Source organism: Passer montanus, unplaced genomic scaffold, assembly GCF_014805655.1.
Source record: "Passer montanus isolate IOZ18808 unplaced genomic scaffold, ASM1480565v1 scaffold25, whole genome shotgun sequence".
Classification (NCBI taxonomy): Eukaryota; Metazoa; Chordata; class Aves; order Passeriformes; family Passeridae; genus Passer; species Passer montanus.
Window position 1 is genome coordinate 3,784,962 of NW_024367149.1, and position 21,649 is coordinate 3,806,610.

Sequence of the window (21,649 nt, forward strand, 5' to 3'; positions counted from 1 at the left end):
GAAATGATATGGTTTTGTATATAAGTGTAATCAAACTGGCATTCATGATCATTTTGTCTCTTTAGAGCAGGAACAGCTCTGTAGATGAATATATATTTTTGGCATTGGCTTTAACCAAAATTGAAATTAATGGTATAAATGATCCTGACTGCCAGAAACACTGAACAGCAGTAGGGAGTCAAAGTTTCTCCAATTGTTCCTTCTTTCCTGGTAACTTCCAAGCTGCTGGCCAATTTCATCCAGGCTTGAAAAGAATAAGAAATGTCAAAAATAACTGTAATTGCAATAGTGTAAGAATTGGAAGTGAGTAGGAGACACCCCCTCACATTCTCTCAGTGACAGTCAGTTCGTTGTTTATTGTGCTTTGGCAGCACTGGTTGACACTCAAATATGACAGTGCTGGATTAACTGGGGGCAGTGCTGTCTCCGGCTGGGTGGAAGTAAAACAGGAGAGCCAGGGTTACCTCTGTCAGGGCTATGGGAGGGAGCAAGAGACAAAAAGCCAAACTCAAGTCTGTAAGAAATTGGGCAACTTTAGTCTTTGTTGCTGAAGAAGCAGCTTGTTTATATTGCAGAATGAAGGAATCTGACATCCTTCTGTTTCCAAGAACATGGATGTTCATGACATAACTCTGGGCAAAGTTGGAAGGGCAGCTTTTGAAATGCTTCCCTGTTGTCAGCTTGGCATGTTGCTTTTGCTGTGGGAGGAGTGGCAGGATGCTACTCCAGCAAACTGAAGCTCTTTCCATGTGGTTGCCTTTGCAGTGTCCTGTGGCTGTCCAGCCTGGGACTGCACTGCAGGGTCAGCACAGGGAAGTGATGGATGTCTTCCCTGGACTGTAAATCTGACCTTCCAGAAAGGAGGGAAGGGAACCCTCACGTTTTGGTTGTGCATATTGGAGCTGAGCATACTTGTGGCATCATCTGCAGTTTATTTCTTTGCTTTTCACTACTAACAACATTACAAAAATTAGTATTCTACAAGCTTGAAAGACAGACTATTATCTAATTGGCTTTTGGTTAGGAGGATACTGATTTCTAGGTCAATGTAAAACAAATGAGCATTTAAATTGAAGAGGAGCAGCTGTTCCAAAGCCCCTTTCCACAGTGCCTGGTTTTGTTAAGGATAATTATGTCTAATTTTAAATTATGATAGCTTTGAGTATTGAGCTTTGCCTTGTTACATTCACTATATCATTCTCCTTCATCAGTAAGAATGTTCTATCATGGAGCTAGGTTTCTGATTGGATTTATTTTTCTGGGCCTTTTGAATTATGAAGAGAAATACAGCTTTAAGGATGGAGTTTTCAACACTTTCATGCCAATGCTACTACACTTAGATTTTATTTTTCGAGGTCTCAAAACTGATACAGCGTGTCTGATTCCTGTGGAAAGATACTGCTGGGAAAATACATATTTATGTAAATGTGTAAGATTTTTGTTCATATTTTTAGCTTGACTATGGAAACGTCAGACTCCAGTGCTGAAAAATCCAAGAAAGCTCTTGTCAGCCTTGGAAGGAAACATATGCTAAAGATGTCCTGTGGATTACGTACTGCTTGTTTCAATTAACACATTGATATTCTCTGTCAGTTCTAGAGACAAAAAGCCCAGGTGACAATTCAAATGATGCATGAAAATAACATTTCAATTTTTACTGGTGAGCTCAGATTTTTTTTAAACAAAGAACAAAAGATTTCAACTGTTTTGGTCAATGTTACATCAGCAACTCAGTAGTATGTCTGAATTCTTTAAGGAACATATATTGTAAAGATACTGCTGCTGCAATAGAGCACATTTGTTTTACTGAAACGTTTGCTGCTGGACATGTATTGTGTCACACGTAAGAATTTTGTGTTTGAATTTTATTTGGAGTAAAGTGTAACTGTATCAAGAAACGCGAAACATATATATTTGACTATTAATTTGAAATCCAAACATTTTTTATCTGCTACTTTTGTGGAAGGAGATACGTTTTCACGTGCCTTTTAAAATAATTATTGTCACACTTTTCCTCTGAGAAATATTCTTTGAGTCTTTTAAGTCAACAGTTTTACTGTCTTCTGTTTCTTCTCTCCTGACTGAATGTAAATGGTTCTATTAAAAAACACCAAAAAAACTTCAAGAGATTTCCAAATTACTATTATGTCTCTACTATTTTTTAAAATGAAAAATATCTTTCAAATGAAAAAAAAAACGACCAGGAGAACTCATAAAAATGGGAGGTCTGATGCACATGCTGGAGAAAAGGGAGATTTGAAAAGAAAAAATATCATTGTACTGTAAATCTTTGAAATCCTGAATTTATTATTTTTACCTTTCTTTCTGTTTTTGTTCAAGTTTAGTGGATAAATGTCGGAAAGAAAGGATATCTATAAAAAAGCTTTTAACTTGTCCACCACTTTAAGGAGATGACAAAATTGTGAGAAATCAATAGCAAAGTTTTGTCTGAGACCAGAAATGGAAGAATAAAAACCTGTCAGAATCCATCAGTAAAAAACTGCTGTGAGATGTCTCCCTAGATATTGATGTAAGCTTAGTCAGGTATAAACAAGGAGAGTAGGAGAGAATAAAGCCCTCTAATTTCAAATGTTTGGCTTATCTTCAAGTATTTATTTCAAAGGCAGTGTTTAAGTGTATATCATGTTGGTCTTAAGCCAGCAAAATGGTCCAACCTTTGGAGTCTTGTTTAAGCACTTTAATGTCAGCGGGAAACCAAGGTAAAATTCATGGTATATTGAAATGAATTGTATATGGATTAAGATGGAAAAATATATTCAGTGCTGTAGATTCTGTTCTGAGCAGAATAATTAAAGAAAAAGCAGTTGAGCTTCATGGCATTTTTCCTAATGGGTTTTTTCTTAATGACAGTGTGAATTATTATTTGTAACTATTTTACCAGTGTAACAGAAGAGGTTCCTTGTCTCATGAATCATCAAGTGTTTGTTTTGAAGAAATGAGTGTCCAAAATTACAAATATCCTACAGATACAAGTGGGAGGAAGATACGGTGAAATGCAGCTCTTTTTGGTCTCACACCTCTGCAATTTGTTGTCCTTAAAACTCTTTAATTGAAAAGTGCCATCTTTCTATAAAAATTGTCTAGCTTGTACTTCAAAGTTAAATGGCTTTATTGATGAAGTAAGAGTTGGAAGCAGAAGTTTGGGAGGAGTTCACAGAAAAGGGAAGTGTTTATATGCAAACCACTGCTGTATGATGAGGCTGCAGGAAGGGCAGTGCTGGTCAGGAGAGTGGATAGTGGAGGAAATCTTTTGTGGGCACTAAAATTTTGGGAGTATTTATCAGTATGTGTTTGCAGGAGATATGAGGTGCATCTGTAATTTTTAGCTTTATAGAGCCAGTTTCTAGGGAAAAAATAGCTTCTGGGCTAACTATTCATAATGTCTTTCCTGTGGGATTCTTGAAACTACAGGCTTTGTTTCCATAAACATTTCAGTAAATGTCAATAGCTTCATTTGGGAAACACACAAGCTGCTATTGAGTCTTTGAGCTTTGGGTTTGTTGCCATTCTAATCGGAGTTATTAATTGCTGAGGTTTAAATCCTAACATCTGAAGCATGAGGATTGTCTTATAATAAAGTAAGAGAAACTTGATTTTGGTAGTCATCAAATGTTTAGTAAACAGAAATTATATTTTCTTCAGGTTTAAATTTGCAGCCTATACTGAGAAAGGCTTTTCTGCCTATCAAAACCAAGTTTCTTTTAAAAATGGCATTGTATTTGAAAGGTAGCAAGAGAGAAGCTGGTTTCCATTCTGTTCTAATGTCAGTTCAGCTCCAGAATATGAATTTGCATAGTGAATCCACCATTTTGTATAAATGTTTAATTTAATTGGAGATTCCTTTCCAAAGATGTTAGCTTGAGCCAGGGTTCTGCCTGGAAGCTGGTGTCTCTTCTGCACATACCTGCTCTGTTACAGTATGGAAGCAGTTGTTCTGTAGATGAATGAACTCTTTCCTCCAGCCTTGTCGGCAGCAAATTTACATTTGTATGGAAGATGAGTGGGAGTGCCGCCTTTCATAAGGCATTGGATGTGGGGGATGGGGCAGCCTGGTCCAGGAATCTAAACCTAACAAACCGGGAACAGAAAATGTGCTCTGAAAGCTTAAGTACTGTGTAAACCTTGAGGATTTTCGACATTTTTTCAGTGTTTCTTTTTCTGGGACCAAGCCTCGTAAGCGGTGGCTCAGGATGAGTTCCTGCTGCGGTTCATTGCTAATGCACAGCTCTGCTCCAAAGGTCTTACTTTATCAAACTGAATCTTGTAAATAGGCAAGGCATCCAGAAGAAATTCAGACAAGCTGTCAGGCGAGTTTCCGTAGGTTGGCTGCCAAGTTGTGTTTTTTTCCTTTTTTTTTAAAAACAAGTTACCTCATCAACCTTCCTGGTTTCAGTAGTCTGTCAGTGTATCTTGAAGAGACACATTTTTAAATCTTCAGATAAACACAGCTTGATCAAAATAAATAAAAAAGCCCCAAGCACTTAAGTTTCAGTTTGACAGCGAAACATTTGGCTCATTTTTTTGCACAGATAGATGTTACCAAAGACTTAAAAAAATGTCACTAAAGTTGTCAGCTTATAAAATTTTGGAAAGTGATCTTTTTTTCCCACCAGACAATATGTTATGTAAGGAAATGTTATAGCTTTAAAGTTTCCCACAGCTTGATGTCTTGTGGCTTTTAGTTTTGATTAAATAGAGTAAAAACTATAATGAATTAGGAGTTATGAAATTCGTAATTTACATTATGAAAAATGTAAATTTTGAATCTCAGTATTTTAGATAAGGGCATTGGTTCAAAAAAATCCTTGATACAATATGTAATTAAAAACATTGCATCTTGCTGCAGAAAATTGAAAAGCTGTTGGTCTTTTTAGCCTGATTTTTGGATGGGAGCATTCTTTGTGTGGCAAAATGTGAATTGGTGTTCATCACAAGATCATCCTTTTGTGTAGTGCTGACATCCTTCACACCCCGTCTGCAGTGATGGGGCCCTGGTTGTGTGAGAGGCTTTCTGGTGTTTTTGTAGTTATTATGAAAAATCAGAAGTTTCTAAGTGGTCAATATAAGTGGACTCAGACCTCTGGAAGGACCTCCAAATTCTCCAGAGTTATGAATTTAAGGACTGCAGCTATTGGATTTACTTAAGCTATTCTAGACAGCACACACATTTTTGATCCACAGTGTGATGATTTGATTGCCAAGATGACCTTTACTGATTTTGCTTTTATGGTAGATAATGGTAGGTTTCAGTTCTGATGCAACAGTATAAACCACAAAAGATGTCAGGATGCAGTGCCAAGAACATAAAAATGACTAGGAAGTCATAGCAAAATTATTTGCCCTATTTTAGTTAATTTTTAGTTTTTTCACGGATGGTGAGTGATACCTGAAATACACTGCAAGTATCAATTACAATTTAAGATAGGTAGTTTATATTCAGCATAGAAAGTACAATATGCAAACTGAACACAGCTCAGTGATGAGCCACGTGATTCTACACAGATATGTCTTTGTGCATATGTAAATGCACTCTGATATAGTAGATACAGACTCCTTTCTTATTTATCCCCCTTTGCAATTGCTTTGGTGAGTAGAAAATGTGAGTAATAGGATAATAGCTTATTCAGGAATTCTCAATTATGTTTCACTAAAATGTATTGTACACAGGAGCAATTGCACAACTTCTAAGTGGCTTCCTGTGGTCATTGCTTTTCTGACTGTGAAATTGGTCTGTCCTTAGTCATCTTCCACTGATGCTATTTGAAAACCTGTGGGCTGCAGAACATCTGAAAGAACTGTTGTTTTGATGATACTGAAGTTAATAGATGGAAAACTCCCATCATTTTCATCTTGCAAATGTTCTAATGTTCTAACCTCTCAGATTTTTTCCTTCTACAAGACAGAGAAGTGATAGATTTTGGTAGCAGGCAGTGGAATGGGGTCTGAATCAGCATGAATGAGAAGAGATTTCTTCTTATCAAAAGACATAAAATGCTGACCAGAATCCAAGCACAGACCCCTCCTAGAGACCTCTGAGAGGTAGGGTTGGTTGCTGTCTAGTGTATAAAAAGTAAAATTCCAGATCCTATTAATATTTTTCAATGTCTTATCATACATGTGGCCTTTCCCGGGATAATTAAAGAAGATTAAGCTCTTCAAGTCTTTTAACCCTGATGCTTTTCTACCCTGGAAACATTTATTTTGGATCTTTCATTTTATCAAGATTCATTTCAAAATATAGGCTACAGACATGATTTTCCATGGTGATGTCACCAATATTATATCTAGAGACAGTACCACTAATTTATGATGTGTAAGTTCTCTTGGTCTGTTCAGAGTTTCCTTGAACTGTCATTGCTACACACTATTTTTAGAATTACTTTTCAGTTTACAGATTCACTGTTACACCTCGTTCCTTTTTGGAGTTTGGGTGCCTTTTAGGATGCAAGACACTCTTGTCTTCAGCAAGCACTGCCTTTGGACTTTCTACCTAAACAAAGCCACGGAATGGTTCCACTGGCTGAGCCCAGTACCTTATCTCTGATTGCAGGTGTCTAAGGCAGAGTCTCTTCCCAGAACACTTACAGCTGTTTGTGACTCTGGGTCAACTTCAGTGTGTTTCCCTCTTTTAAGAGTTCTTGGCAGATTCTTCAATGCATTTGTCCAAACACTTCTGTCCATGCTTGTGATTATTTTTCCCTTCAGCCTTTTACAGCCAGAAATAGCCCAATGTGACTTGTGTAAAGCAGTAGCTCCTTTTTTGTTTCTTTGGAAATTGCTCCTAACCTCATTTAATTCACCCCAGTATTGGCAAGCTGATAAACTGCCCTTCCCTACTTACCAGGCTGATCCTTGCAGGAATATACAGTAACTTCATGGCTCTTTCCATTTCTTGATGTCTTCAAATCAACATTCAATTAAGAACTTTCTCAGAGCTTTTTCAGAGTGCTGCAGCTAAACAGGAATTGGTTGGATTGTGTCCAGGAGATCCCAATGCTGCACTACCCTTTCTCTTTCCCGGTTGCTGCAGAGCAAATCAAATTTTCTCCAGATTTCTAAATTTGATGGAGAGAGGAAGAACTGAGTTAGGAGCTTACTGAAGTTGTTGGTTAACCAACTTTGAAGTCCCTCTTAATCAGCCTTCCTAATTTTTTTTTAGTGAAGTTGAGTATTTAGGTAGGTACTTTCATTCTTAAAGGATTCAAGTATTACATGACCTCCTTATTTTGATTTTTCTTTTTTCCCACTGATGAACAGGTTTGTTAGACCCTTTCCTAGTGTTGCCTGCATCTGGAAACTGTTTGGGAACTTTCTTCTAGAATTAAATTACATTTTGTATCCTTCAGTTTCTTTAATATCTTTCAGTAATACATCCTTTAATGGAATGTCTTCTACAAATATTTTCTCATCTCTAATTGGAGACTTACCTGTAGACTTTTTAGGATGTTAAAATCACTGTCTAAGGGTGGTATAATCTTTCGGTGAGATGACGAGTGAATTTAAATTTCTAAAGGTAGTATTTAGTAAAAAAAATCTTCCATGTCAGAGAGTTGCTTTGAAATTCCATTTGTCTTTCGCTTATTTCAGTTTGATCCTAAGTATTTTCTCCCATCTTCTTTCAACATTGATTTTCTGTGGTAGATTTTTCTGAAGGAAGAAAAAAAGAGAGTGGATGAGTCTTAACAGTTAAACAGGAGGGAAGAAAAGGTGGTTGCCCCATTTGTGATGTTTTTGGTAGTGGTTTTCGATCTGACATTTAAATAAACTGATCCCTTATAACTGAAGAAGGGAAGGGGACAGGGAAGCTGGAGGAAAAGCCATGCCTGTTTCTTTTTTCCAGCAGCCCCAGTTGGCTTCTCTAGCCCAGAAACTGGGTAAGTGTGGCAGGCAGCCAATCTGAAATCATCCTCCCCAAGAAAGCTTGAAATTTGGAAGAGAACAGATGATTCTCATGGTATTTCAAGACTCATGCCAGCCTCAATCAATTACAAGTCACTTGTGAAGACATATTGAGAATTGGCAGTGTCTGAATATTATGGTAAATAACCCAGGAAGGATTAGATGTATATATGCCAATTAGAACGCTTCCAGTTATGTTATGGAAATAAGTTATGGTTATATACTACTGTTATCTGCCTGAAACATTTTCATTTAGTGGTTGATGTAGGAGGAGAATACAATGGGAATGGCATTGCATGATTGTTAAGATGCCTTGATTCCTCTCACAGAATGTGTTGTTTAATGCTGGTGGCCTTAGAAGAGGTAAGATCAATGATCTGGTTAGTGCATGGTCTAATAGAATATTTCTAAAATCTATTGTAGACTAAAATAGATTGCAAAGTGCATGTGATGTATGTGAGCAAGCATGCCAAAATGTTTTGTTTCTATGACATTTTCTTAGGTAAAAATAGAATTTGTATGGTACTAATGTCTGATTACTGAAGTTAGAATTTTGTATTTTTTTCTGAGGAAGCTTACTTCATGGCAAAATGCAAGAAATTATATTGAAATCCATAATGAACATTATCACAGTGAAGTCCTGTGATCATTTTACATTCCTGTGTGCTTTTAAAGAGCTTAATATGTATTTTATGTCGCCGTTCCCCCCGGTGACACATCCTCAAGTTCTCCCGCAGAGTTCCTTGGCTGGCTCGCTGTTCCCCAGCCCCATTTGCAAAAGGAGATGCTGTTCCTTTAAAATGAAGTGGCTCATGGAGTTGTTTTCACTAGCGCAGGTTTTTATATGGTACAGTAGGCTCCATGCAAATGAGCTCTGCCCTCTCCGGAGCGCACAAAGGCGCTGCAGCCCTCGCTCGGCAGATGGATGCGGGGAGGCACGGCAGCCGCAGGATTTATTAGCTGCTCTCAATAAAAGACCACACTCGCTCCGCAGAGGATCAGGAAAAAAGAAAAAAAAAAAAAAAAAAAAAAGCCTGGTGAATGGGATTGAGTTGTATCTGCTTTCAGCTGACTTTACCGTGATGCGTTCAGCTCATGTGACTCGGTCACTTAGCCTGAAGATCAGCTGAAGATTTCCGTGTAAATCTCCGCTCCTGTGAGCACGGCCAGCCCCGTGTGCCCGGCCGAGGACTCTTGGTGGCTGTCGGAGCTGCGGGGACGGGAGCGCTGCCCCGGGCTGGGCTCCGCTCGCTGCTGCGTTCGCAGCCCTGAGGATGTCTGGCTGAAATGCCCTCATAATCACAGCTCTCCATGAAGTTTGGTCTCTGTACCGCATGAAATCCTTCAGTCTGAAGTTAGGTTCTTTTTAAATACAGTGTTTATGTTCAGAAGTTATAAATAGACTCTCTTCCTAAGCTTTAATCGGGGGATGAAATCTGTTGCTTTAGCTTTCTGCTAAAAAATTGAAGGTCATTGCGGCAATAGGTTGTTCATCGTATTTGCAATACTTTATTTTTAACTTTTTAATCTAGAAGGGGCATGTGCAGGACAAAGGCTTCTTGACATGCTCAGTAATTTAAATGATACTGGGATGAACATACCTAGAATTTTGGTTTTACTGAAATGGTGCTCGGTATAGCTAGAAGCATTGTTGCTGTTTTATTTTTCAACACGTACTGTATGCTCATGTTTTAAAATGTCATTGGCATTATGGACCTAAAGGGGCAAAGCCCTTTTTGACCTTGCTGGAGCGGTCTGTGTGAAGGTAGCTGGAAAACAGAAACTGCAGGACAGACAGAAAAAGCCTCAGCTGAACTGTGCTTTTTTCCCCCTCCCTGCCTTTTTGCTATGGATGACGATGAGGGAAGGGCTACTTCAGACAGCTCTGTCAGTGATGAATAGAGGAATGAATTCTTAAATGTTCAGAACTTGCAACATGTGTTCCAGACCCTTCAGCACATGAGAGTCGCAAGATCTCAGCAATGAGCTGAAGAATGTGCCGTGCCTGCTGCATGGAGGAGCCCAGCATACCTCAGAGATAGCAGAAACAAAAGAATGTGTGACAGTATCTGAAGAATCTCACACTTGCTTTGTCTTGCAAAGGAGTAAAGGAATTTTTCAGAATTGGGAAAAATAAAATTTCCGTGGTTTTCATAGCGAGATTTTTCTGTATTTTCGGTGCCAGTGTATCGTCCTGTGTACCCACAGTATTGCTTTTTTAGTTAGCGTGACTGTGTGTTTTTTAAAGGAAATGTGACCTGGATTTTGTGAGCTTATTATACACAGTAAATGAAGGCAGCTGTTTTAGCTTACTGATCCCTTATAACAGCTCAAGTAAATTGAAATAAAGCAAAAATGCCTGTGTATGGGATCTGAATTAAATTCCACTCTTTGGCCTTACGTGGAGTTGTGGATTATTATTATTATTATATATTTGTAGACAGTTGTGTGTATGAGGGGAGTGAGACAGCCAACCTTGAAAAGATTTAGGAAAGTCGAGCAGATTTTTTCTAATGTGACCTGCTAAATCTGCCACAAAGAGGCAGGCAAAATTTCATACAGATAGTCAGAGACCGTGGCTGCAGTTCTTCCTGACAGGCAAGTGAAAGACCATGTCCTATTTTTAGCAAGTGGACGGAGGGCGAGTGGGAGGGGGAGAAAAGTTTGAAAATAATGGACTTCTTTAATAGTTAGAGAGCAAAGCTAGTGAGAAGCAAGTGAGCTTTAGTGATCAGCAGTGGAAATATGGATGATTCAAGTATTCTTCGAAGAAGAGGGCTGCAGGTAAGTGTAACTTCAGCCTTCTTTTATTTATTCTTCTGCTTGTAATGTGACAGTCTCATAAAAATGCTGACAGTTGTTTGGTGTAAATCAGGTTGACTGAGAACATAACAGTGATACTAGAATTTGAGTTTTCCTGTTTCCACCTAGTGTATATTTTATAAATTAAAAGCAGGATTTTGTATACAGTAATGAAATAATATTTTAATGCTTTGGATTATATGTGATAGTTTTGTGACTGTTCCTATGGTAAGAAGTGAAGTATAAACTATGAGGCTTACCTTATTTTTGGGACTTCACTTTTACAGATCCATACAAAAATCTGTTACATGATTTGTCAGACTTGCCTTAGAGTAGCCATTTTACTTGAGCATTAATTAAAAATGAAATGTCAAAGCAGATTGAATATTCTCATTTATTTTTGACATATGTTTCTTTATTGCTTCAAATGCACAGTAATCCAAAACCAGAAAGCAATTCAACCATGCAAATAATATTTATATTTTATTTTCAACAACTATCATTGTTGGAATAAATACTCTTAATTTGTTTTGAGCTCAAACATCCTGGTGAAGTTTTATCTTGTACTGGTGCTGTGGAAGTTGGACTCAGTTGCATTGGTCTGACAAACAGTGATCTGTGCCAGTGTCAGTGGCGTGACAGCTGAACTGATGCTTATGGAATAAAACTGCTGGAAGTGAGTGAGCTCCAAAATCTTGTGTGAGATGGAGACAGGGAATAGATTTGTGCTTGAGAGCAACATATTCTTCCCCCCAGCCCCCCTTGTCATTGTAATAGGATGGTGGATAGCCTATTACATACTTGCTAGCATAAGTAATTGTTTATAGACCATGAACGTTGCCTATAAAATTAACCATGTCTGTCCCATTGTTTAACTTCCTTTGAGGAAAAGAAATTTACTATTTTAGCATATTGCTATTCATGCCTTGCTGATGCTTTAAGGCAATTACAAAGTAATTGTTGCCTTATGTGAATATGTTCTACATCTCACCTTTTTATTTATTTATTTATTGCTTATTAATATTAGTGAAATAGCTTGAGACAGTGTGCTGCATGTACCATGATGACAGTGTATTAGGATAGTGCATTTCCTCATCATAAAATTAGCTGTATTTGCTTTCTGTATAACTGATTATATAGGAATAGGTAAGATTATTTAGGGGTGAATTTTTTGGTAAATTGATATTTATTTTCAGTGTATCTAATTAGAGTTTCATAACCAAGAAGATTGTTTCTGTCCAGAGATAATAAAAATTTTTTTCAAGCCATTTATTGCTTTTCTGAACCTAGCATTTCTCAGGGATGTTTTATCTGTTTGACATGCCAGGGAGTGGTTATCATAGTAATTCTTCAGGGGAGTATTGGAAAAGGAAGGGAGGTTGGAGGAGCCCAAATGTCCACCAGTGTCAGCAGAAGACACTGCTGGGGATGAGAATGCATTTCCCTGGTTTAACTCTGTAGCATGGTGAAATTCCATCATTTTGGTGGTCTTGAATAGACAGACATCATTTTGATGTCTAGATGTGGTGTTGTGTCTGTCCACAGTTGGGTAGGTATGTAAATGGTAGATAAATGCATATGCATATGCATCTATGTATATATATATGTGTGTGTGTGTGTGTAATCACTATCTACATCAAAAATGCTTCAGGAACTAAGAAAATAGGCTAAAAGGATATCAGGAAATAAGGCAGGCGTCCAAAAGGAAGTTAATACTAGATAATTTCCCCCCCACTCTGTATTTTGGAGTACAATTTTTGGAAGAAATTGTGGCTTGGAAAAGTGGCCATTTTATAGTCAATTTCAACTTCAAAAATCAGGAAAAATTAAAGAGCTGTTGGGACATTGCCAAGGCAATATATTTAATTACTTCCCTTGGAGAGCTGGGTGAAGCTAGTTTGAAAGGCCACTGATGAAAAAAATCAGTTTCTTAGCTCAAGCTGGATGTTGATGGCTTTTAAAATGAACATCACAGCCCAAATTAGGTTCTCTAATCCAACCTCTCCTCTCAAAGCAATGCTAATTCCAAAGTTAGATCAGGCTGCTGAAGGACTTGTCCAGGCTGGTTTTGAGTGTATCTAGGGATAGGAGATTTGCAGCCTTTTTTGGCACCTGTTCTGGTACTTAATCATGTGCACTGTGAAAATCTTTTTTCCTTTATGTTTCACTACAGGGCACTTTCCAAATGCACACATTTGTTTTCCTTGTGCTTCCTTTTACCTCCATCACCTGAAATGCTTGTGATATCAACCCTGTGATAGCTTTGTCTTCCTGGGGAGCTCTCCCAGCCCTGATCCCTGCAGTAAATAGCTGTGGACTAGAGGGAGCAGATAACCTACAGGAGCAGGGATGTTCCTACATGCAAAGTCAATATCCTGGCATGTGGCCCTTCTGTGTCACCTTCTTCATTTGTTCAGTTCTGCTTTTGTTGCATCCTGTTTGGTGCCACAAATTTGTAGTGGTGAAATGTGTGGAAATTTAAGGTCCAGGAGAGGCAAATGAGACACTAAATGGGACTCAAAATTTGATTTTTCTGTTCTGTTTTTAAAAAACTTCTGAAATACACATTAACTAAATAATTAGTATCTACATTTTAAACTGAAGGTTACCTTTGTAAGTTTAGCATGAAGATAGATGCATACATACACATGCAAACATCTTCAGATGTTACCAGTCTCTTGGATTTGAGTTTTTGGAACTATGTGCTGCAGGGGAGCCTGCCATGGTACCCTAGCAAGACTTACTTTATATTGCTCACAGATTTACCAGGAACATAACTGAACCCACAGGTCAGATATCTGCTGAAGAGCTTCCAACAGTGATGATGTAGGCAGTCACCACTTCTACTGACATCTGAGGAAGAGGTGATAACATGAGAAGATAAATAAAAATGATTTATTCAGATACTGAAATTTTAAACTCATCTTAGAATACCAGAAAGCACATACCAGTTTTCTTTTAAAAATATTAGTTAAAGAAAAATAATTTTTTCAGGTTGGCTTCCAAAAGAAGCAAGATTTATGTTCAGGCTTGATTCCTGCTCCCTCAGTAAATTTCCATCTCCTGAAATTAATTAAAAAGACAGTCTAAGTTCTTCAGCTTCTGTGAAAATTGGCAGCTGACAGGAGGAGTGGGATCTGCATTGGTGTTACCCATGTGGAGAAGGGAAATGACCTTGCTCTTGTGCAGAGGTTGGTGGCTGAGGGTGTCCAGACTGTCTGGGCAATGTGCTCTCTCTTCTGCTGAGGAGCAGAATTGGGGAACTCTGACTACAGGTGAATGGTTGCTAGAATTCATTAACTAGATCAGTCATAAGCAACTGGTTTTGACTAGAATCAGTGGAAGAAAAGGGTGAAGTTTTATTGTATGAGTCTGTTGTAGTCTGGTGCTGGGATGCTGTGTGTCACAGCATGGGAAAATGGATTGTGGTGAAATCTGTGTGGTACCTCTCATTGTAGGACTGGGGAGTCCTGCTCAGACAGGTGTGAAGCCTTGTGGGGTTTTGGTGGATGTCTTCTGGGCATGTGAGCTTTCCCACTGGTTTGATTTTTCAGATTTGGTGCTTTTGGTCCACTTGACAATGGAGTAGGGAAGGGAACCAAATTTGGGGAGCATGAGATTCTGCCATTCAATTTGAGGACACTAGAAAATGTACCAAGGCAAAAGTGTGAAACCTTGTCAGAATAAAAAGTCTTTGAAACATGGACAAGGAGAAAAGGTTAAGTGGTTTGCTCAGGCAGAAAAGATGGCATTTAGCTGCTGTCTTCGGGGTATTGTTAAATTGGTTTGATAATTTGCTGTAGTTAATGCTTAAATAAGTGCTTTCAGTTTGTCAGTAAGGACATTGTGAATGCTTGTATAGCTGCACTAGACTATTTATTTTCAGGCTGTGAGAAAAGATAAAAATACCAGTAATTAATATTCTACTACTTCAGGAAGAATGGTTTTGTTAGCAGGTGACTGCATGAAAGAATGGATGTATGTGTGTGACCCTGAGCCCAAGGAAATGCTGGATAGAGGAATTCTTCCCAAAGATAATCAGCAGTACCTGTTTCACACATTTCATTGGCTTGAACATGTCAGCTGGACTTGCTGTTGCCATGAATGGTGTTTGCTGCTGGTGGCAGGGGTTGCTGTGTAGGGAGTGGGAGTGTTTCTCCTCCTCACCATCAGCCACTGGGAGTGTTTCACTGGTGTTAACATCGCTGCATTTTGTACTTGCTTAATGCTGGAAATCCCAAATCTTAAAGGGAAACCAGTTCTCCAGCCTAGCAACATAACATAATGCTGCCATGCTGCAAGACTGGTGTTTAATCTGCTTATCTTTAATAGTCTTCACTGCTTACACAGACCCACTTACCTCTTTAATGAGAAGAAATGTCCTGCAGTGAGGCACTGTGTATTTTGCTTCTAGGCTTATGTCATCAGCCTGGAAGTTGAAATTGGTTAGAGCACATTTTATTTTCCTGCTGTCAGTTCTGCTGGTTATGGTTGCCTCTTCAGTTTCTCAAATACATTGAAAGATGGTATAGAGTGGTGGTTTTTTTTGGTTTGTTTTTGTTTTTTTTAAAGGAAACCTAATTAAAACATGCCAAGTGAAAAAATCTAATTTTGAAAAACTATCACTCTTGATTGGGAGTAGGCAGTCCTTTTGTGTTTTCAACAGATAAAAATTATCTTTGCGTTCTAAATATTTGTAAATTGTGGATAGTAGTCACATAAATTACAGAAAATATTTCAGGAGTACCAGTATTTAATAACACCTAGAAAAGGATCACTAAAATTTGAAGAGATATTTAAAGTCAGTTGTAAATATGTGGCAGTATTTCCCATGTGATTTATCAGTTGGTCTTCTTTTATTTTGTATTAAATTGATTTACCCAAGTCATTAGTATTTATCTGACCTGTAGAAGGTATGTGATTTTAGAATTTCTGAGATCAAGACAGGATAGGCTTTTTAGGGTTGGTGATTCTTGAATTTCTAGGAGCTACTATTAAAAACATGAAGTAATTTGTGGACTCCAAAGTGTTTTAGTGTTATTCTCTGAAGGAGCTCATATTAAATCTTAAGATTTTTTTGATGTGCACTCTTAGCACAACAGTGAGAGGCAAGAAGTTGCATTACTTTATTCAGCAGCTACAAGAATAGCAAAGTGTTTTTGCCCACCAGAGCAGTGTGCAAATGCAACTGTTTTTCTTTTAGCATCCAAGGTAGGTCAGGTATTCCCTGTAGTTTATTTTCAATTGTGTGGATGTATTCTGAATTTTCTAATCTGTGACTATAGTATAGCAGCTCTTTCTCTCTCTCTTTCTCTTTTTCACAAAATGTTTAAAGTTTACATAATCTTTCAGTAATTGAAGACATGAGGTTGACTTTGGTGGAGGTGTACTTAATGTTTATTAAGTTTTGCTCACTGAATGTTCCTGTTTCCAGTTGTTAAAGATTTATCTTAGTTGTGTGATTTCTGACCTGGCTATCCGTGACATTCAAAAGAATTGCTAAACAAAATAAAAGCCACCTACAACGACAATAAATTCAAGTGGTATCCAAGTGGAAAATGATTTGTTAGACTAAGTTTAATGTAAGCAGGTATGCTTTAGAAATATGAATTTTCACTTTACTCATATCTTGTGAAAACATTGGGTTTGTACTGTAAATAATGCAGCAGAGTTCCTTAAACTTGGCTTATGAGCTTTGAAATCATCATCTCTATTTAAAGATTTGCTATGAATCACACTTTGTAGTTTTGTGATTCAGAGTGTGAAAGTCTATTCCACGTTAGAAAGCTAATTTGAGCTTGAATTCAATTATTGTATACTATAGTAGAAATATATAATACATGACGTTTTACATAGATGCTTCTGTATGATTAAACCTCAGAGTTTCTCTTTTCTTGTTTCAAGGATCAAGAATGAGATCCAGTAAAAAGTATTAAGTTGTTTCAGATTTTGATAGTCTTTATTCTAACATTCAGCCTTTCTGTCCATAATTGTTCTCCAGTATCAATTTCACTGATATGTGTGGAGGCAATAAGGGCCATTTTTCCATGCATCCTGACGTGTTGTCTGCTGTGGGGCTTTGGGTGAAGTGCTGCACTGCAGGCATGTCATAATATAGTGAATTAAGGGTTTAACTCTTCCCCTTTCTATGCAGAATGCTTCCTGATAGATGTCATTGCTGTCTTTTGAATGAACTTCTTAATAGATAATGACATTTATGGTTTTGTATTGTTTCTTTTTAGAAATGAGTAGTATATATAGAGATCTTTGAAATCTGGGCTTTGAAGTTATCAGCACATCATCTGTGAATACATTTTCTGGATGGAAAGTGGTTCAGCTTTGTTGTTACCTGGTCAAATCTATAAATGACTCATTTTGCTAATAGCAATGCTCCCTTTAAATCAAACTGTTGAAGCACAACAGATGCTTTTGTAGCCAAAGGTTTCTCTTTTCAAAATGCTCTTGGGTATTAGTGTGATAAAATCATGTTTGGAATGAGGGTGAATATAAATATTACCTATTGTATGGCACAGCTTAAACAACTGTAACCTGATATAATTACTTTTAAATTGCTTTCCTCAAAAGATGAAAATATTAATTGCCTCTGACATTTATCACTTGTTTTACATCAGCATAGGCTAATAAATGTCACTTGTACTGCCAGCCAAAAAAAAGAAATGATATCAGATGTCACTGGGGTGGGTTGGTGTATTCTGTGAAAAAGGCTCTTTCTGCTCCACTGGTCCATGAGCTGTGGCTCGTTCCTGCTGGGGATGACTCCAGTGGTCTGAAATGGAGCAAGCCAAACCCCTGACCATCACTTCCCAGCAAATCTGTGGCCCTGAGAGTGTTTCCGAGTGCTTCCAGTATTACACTTTTTTTTTCCCTTAGGTGTAGGTAGTGATCTCCTTTTAAAAATGTGCCTTATTTTTCATAATTACAGTGAACAATTTGGATGGAGCAAGCCAAGCCCCTGACCATCACTTCCCAGCAGATCTGTGGCCCTGAGAGTGTTTCCAAGTGCTTCCAGTATTACACTTTTTTTTTTCCCTTAGGTGTAGGTAGTGATCTCCTTTTAAAAATGTGCCTTATTTTTCATAATTACAGTGAACAATTTGGCTAAGGTGGAAGAATGTGTGCTGGCTGGTGGAGAGATCCCCTGGGGGGGCTAATTGTGAGGTGCCTGTTGGGAGGCAATTAGGTTCTTAAAAAACCTAAACAATGGGGATAAATTTAAAGGCTGAAAGAGGAAAGAGGAATGGATTGTGGTGAGCTACAGGCAAGAAAAGATTGGAGGTGACTTAAACAGGGACATGAGTGATTTTACATTTGAGATTGATTTCAGATTGCAAAGGCTGTGGGCTGACAGTTTATTCTCTCTAATGGTCCCCAGTCATTTACTATTTGTTTTCCTAGCTTTTATCTTTTCTTCTTTCAGCTGTGAATGTCAGGCAGCTTCCTGTTCTGAGCTTGTTGACTGTTTTGGTAGGGCCTACCTTAAAACTCTGTGGACCAAATTTAAACCTGGCAGTTCTGTTGCACTTTGTCTCAAAACATTTATTTATGAAATAGCACCCAAAACTTCTTGTACTGAAATGGGCAAACATTAAAGTTTTTAAAAACAATTTTATAATCTGGGATAGTTTTGCTGTGTGGTGACTGCCTGCTTGTAAATTTTGAGAGTTTGACAGTGCCAAGCTGATATTTTTCTTCCAAAGTGGCTACCATGAAGAAAGCCCCTCAGGGACATGAGACTACTGGAGACCTTCAGAAAGCAATGTTGTGCTTGATTAAGTTTAGACAGATGATGGAGTGATGTAGTAAAATCATTTTTGTTAAGGCATAATACAACATAGAATCCAGTGTAGTACCATTGGGACTGATAAAAATGAAATACTAAAGAAAAACCATGCCCTTACATACAGCTTTCAGCAGCAGATGCAATAGGTGTAATTTAGTTGTGTGGTGCTGGGAACATAATATTGATTTACCATGAATCAAGAGAAATAGCCTGTACCTTGCCTGGCTGTATGGATTGCAGCAATCTTGGGGAAACCTGTTACCTAAAAATGGTGCTGTAACAGAAATCCCTTCTTTTTGATAGCACTGGGGAGGTGATTATAGCCAGGTGAAAAATCCAGTTACATAAATGGGGGGGTGAGAGGTCCTTACGTGCCGTTGCTGGGAATTGCCAGTTTTCCGTGTACTTAACTCACACTTCTTGAAAAGAATAATTTGTTGAAAGCAATCCCTTGCATAACTTGCATAGAATTGAAGGCAGTGAATTGAGAGGGTTTTGGGGCAGATCTTGCCTTGAATTGCTCACACAAATAACTTCAACTTTTTGTGTAGCATTTGTGTACCACAAGATATTTTTCCTCTGTTTAGAAAAATAGCAAGCAAAATAGCATTTGAGGTAAAGTTGCAGTGACTTCAAAGAAGGTCGGACTGGTGGCATGTAAGTTCTTTCTGGGAGGCAGTAGTTCTCTTGGTCTTTAATGGGAGAATCACTGGATGAAGTGATTGCTGCTTATGTTTTTTGGCAGACAATATAATGCTACCAAAGGTTTTACTAACCTCACCTTTCAACCAGAAAGAGCTGTATTATCTTATTGTTTGAGAGATTGGTGTATGGCTTTCATTCATTTACCCCTTAATCTTCAGGTGACCTAGTTTATCCAGAAGCAAGATGGCTTTAAATACCCTTGACATAGACTCTGATATTGGAAACAAAGCACTCCTGTATTGGTGTCTTGGGTCTCTTTATGTGCTCAGGACTGATATCAGGTGAAAGTGAATGTTTCAAGAAACAACTATTCATTTTTGGTTTTGGACTTTAAAAAATTCTCTGTTGTAGGCAAATGAAAGCCTTGTCACAAGAGGGCTTTGCCTCCCCTCGTTCTTCCTCATTTATCCTCATGCCACAGTGCAGATCCTTCTGCCAGATCCCAGTTGTTCCACAGGTGAAGTCAGACACAACGGTGCATATTCTATAATGGGACTCAAAAGGAGGTTTTATAGTTGAGTTCCTTCTGTTTTCTGAAAACTTTGGAGTTTAACAACCATCATTTTAATATTCTCTGCTTTTCTTTCAGGAAGTGAGCTTGATTAGAGGGCTGCTAAATTAACGTCAGCAGGGTGCATTGTGCAAATGAAACTGGACCACTTTAGAGCAGAAGGGATGTTTGAAATGGAATGGTTGCCTTTTTTTTCCCCCCAGCTGGCAACCTTGGTTTCTCCCCAAATACTCTTGGTGGAGAATTAGTGCTTTTAAACTCCTAGAAGGCAGATTTCAGAAAGCATTAAAATGATTCCTGTTGGTATTTCAAGAGCCCCCTGCTCTCTTGGAAAAGAACCAAAACAAAACCCAAAAAATCAAGCCAACAAGATACTTAGCTGTAGAAATAAAAAGAGGCCACCTTTGTACCTGGGCTGGGTTTTTGGGTCTTGGCTGAAGGATCTTATGGGAATGGTTGATTTGGCTTTTGTGAACTTTATAAAAAAAGAAATGAACAAATGCTGTTTGTTTTCAGGAACCAAGGAGAGGCATAAATTTACATTGGTCCTGTGTGGAGAAGGTTGTGGTTAGGATGGGTGAACCAAATATATGTGAAAGCTGCAAGCACTCAGTTTGGGATGCCGAGTTAGTTCTGATAGAACACAAAACAAAGGGAATTCCTCTTCAATATTTGTGTAACAAACAGGTTTAGGGAGTATATTATGCTACACAAAGGCAAGGGAGAAAAACCTCTGCCACTTTTCATCTTGGATGTGTGCCAATTAAAAAAAAAATAGAATACAATCCTATTATTAGTGTAACAGATCATGATTGATAGTTGTTATGGCTAGAAATTGGTTTTAAGCACTGTATTTTGGAACAGCTTGAGCAATATTATAGGCTTTTACTTAACATGGCTCTCTTAAAATCTTGTTTCTGCTCTCAGTCTTTCAACCATGCAAAGAGATATATTTGGACAAGGTATCTATTTTTTATCTGTTTGAAATAACATTCACTTTACTGTTCAATAATCAGCCCTCTTTTTTTCCCCTCTGAATCTACCATATCTACCATTTGTTATTTGTGTAGCTCTAAACTGCTCTATAGCAGCAAGAAAACCATAATGAAACGGAAAACAAATCTAATTATGAAGACAAAAAAAAATTTGTGAATATATTTGAGGTTGTAAAAAACTGTACTTAATTCCTTGAATAAATATTTTTCCAAGCTAAGGCCATTTTGAAGATTTATGCTTAAAAAATGTAGCCAAAGGAGTCAAAGTAGCTGTAAAGATCATAAAATGCATTAACAGAGAGAGCAATAAGGTAGAGATAAACGTTCATAGCATTTGAGCAGGATATTAGCTTTTAAAGGTTAAAATTTTAAATAAAATTCAGAGGAAATCTTTCTTAATTAAAAATGAGGTAATGTGAGAAAAATGAAAGTTGATGTTGTAATCAGAGTTGTGGTCAGTGCTTGATGTCCAAGTGGAGACCAGTGAGGAGGAGTTTCCAGCAGGGAAGGGAGGGAATTGTTCCCCTCTGCTGTGCTCTGGTGAGACCTGCCTGGAGCTCTGGTCCAGCTCTGGAGTCCCCAGCCCAGGAGGGACATGGAGCTGTTAGTAAAAGACAAGTATATTTCAGCCTGCATTTTGGTGGTGGCTGGGTGAGAACTTCATGAAGTTCACAGGAAATTAGGGAGGCAGGAAGATGAAATCCAAATTCCAGGCTGGAGGAATGGTAAGAACCAGAAGGTCCAGAGCCTTTCAGTGCCTTCCCATGTCAATCTTCATGCACAATGTTAATCTTGGTACAGTGAAATGAGTTCTTGAGTCACTGGCAGGTGAACTGAGCAGTTGAAATCCCAAGTAAAAAGAGATACCTGTCAACCTGCTAAGAATTGTTTGCCTTCGTAAATTTAACAGAAATC

The 21,649-nt window shown here is 38.0% G+C and overlaps 1 protein-coding gene across 11 annotated transcripts in view; it reads left to right on the top strand.

Annotated features, from left to right (window-relative positions):
• The window catches only part of MAST2 (microtubule associated serine/threonine kinase 2), a 204,535-nt gene that overhangs the window by 56,247 nt on the left and 126,639 nt on the right, over positions 1-21,649 (top strand). Inside the window, exon 2 of one of the 11 annotated variants that reach the window (XM_039711651.1) lies at positions 9,868-10,704. The exons of the other annotated variants lie outside the window; for them this stretch is intronic. Coding sequence (XP_039567585.1) covers positions 10,666-10,704 — 39 coding nt within the window. The 5' untranslated portion in view covers positions 9,868-10,665. The remainder of the gene's footprint in view (positions 1-9,867; positions 10,705-21,649) is intronic. 11 annotated transcript variants of the gene reach the window in all.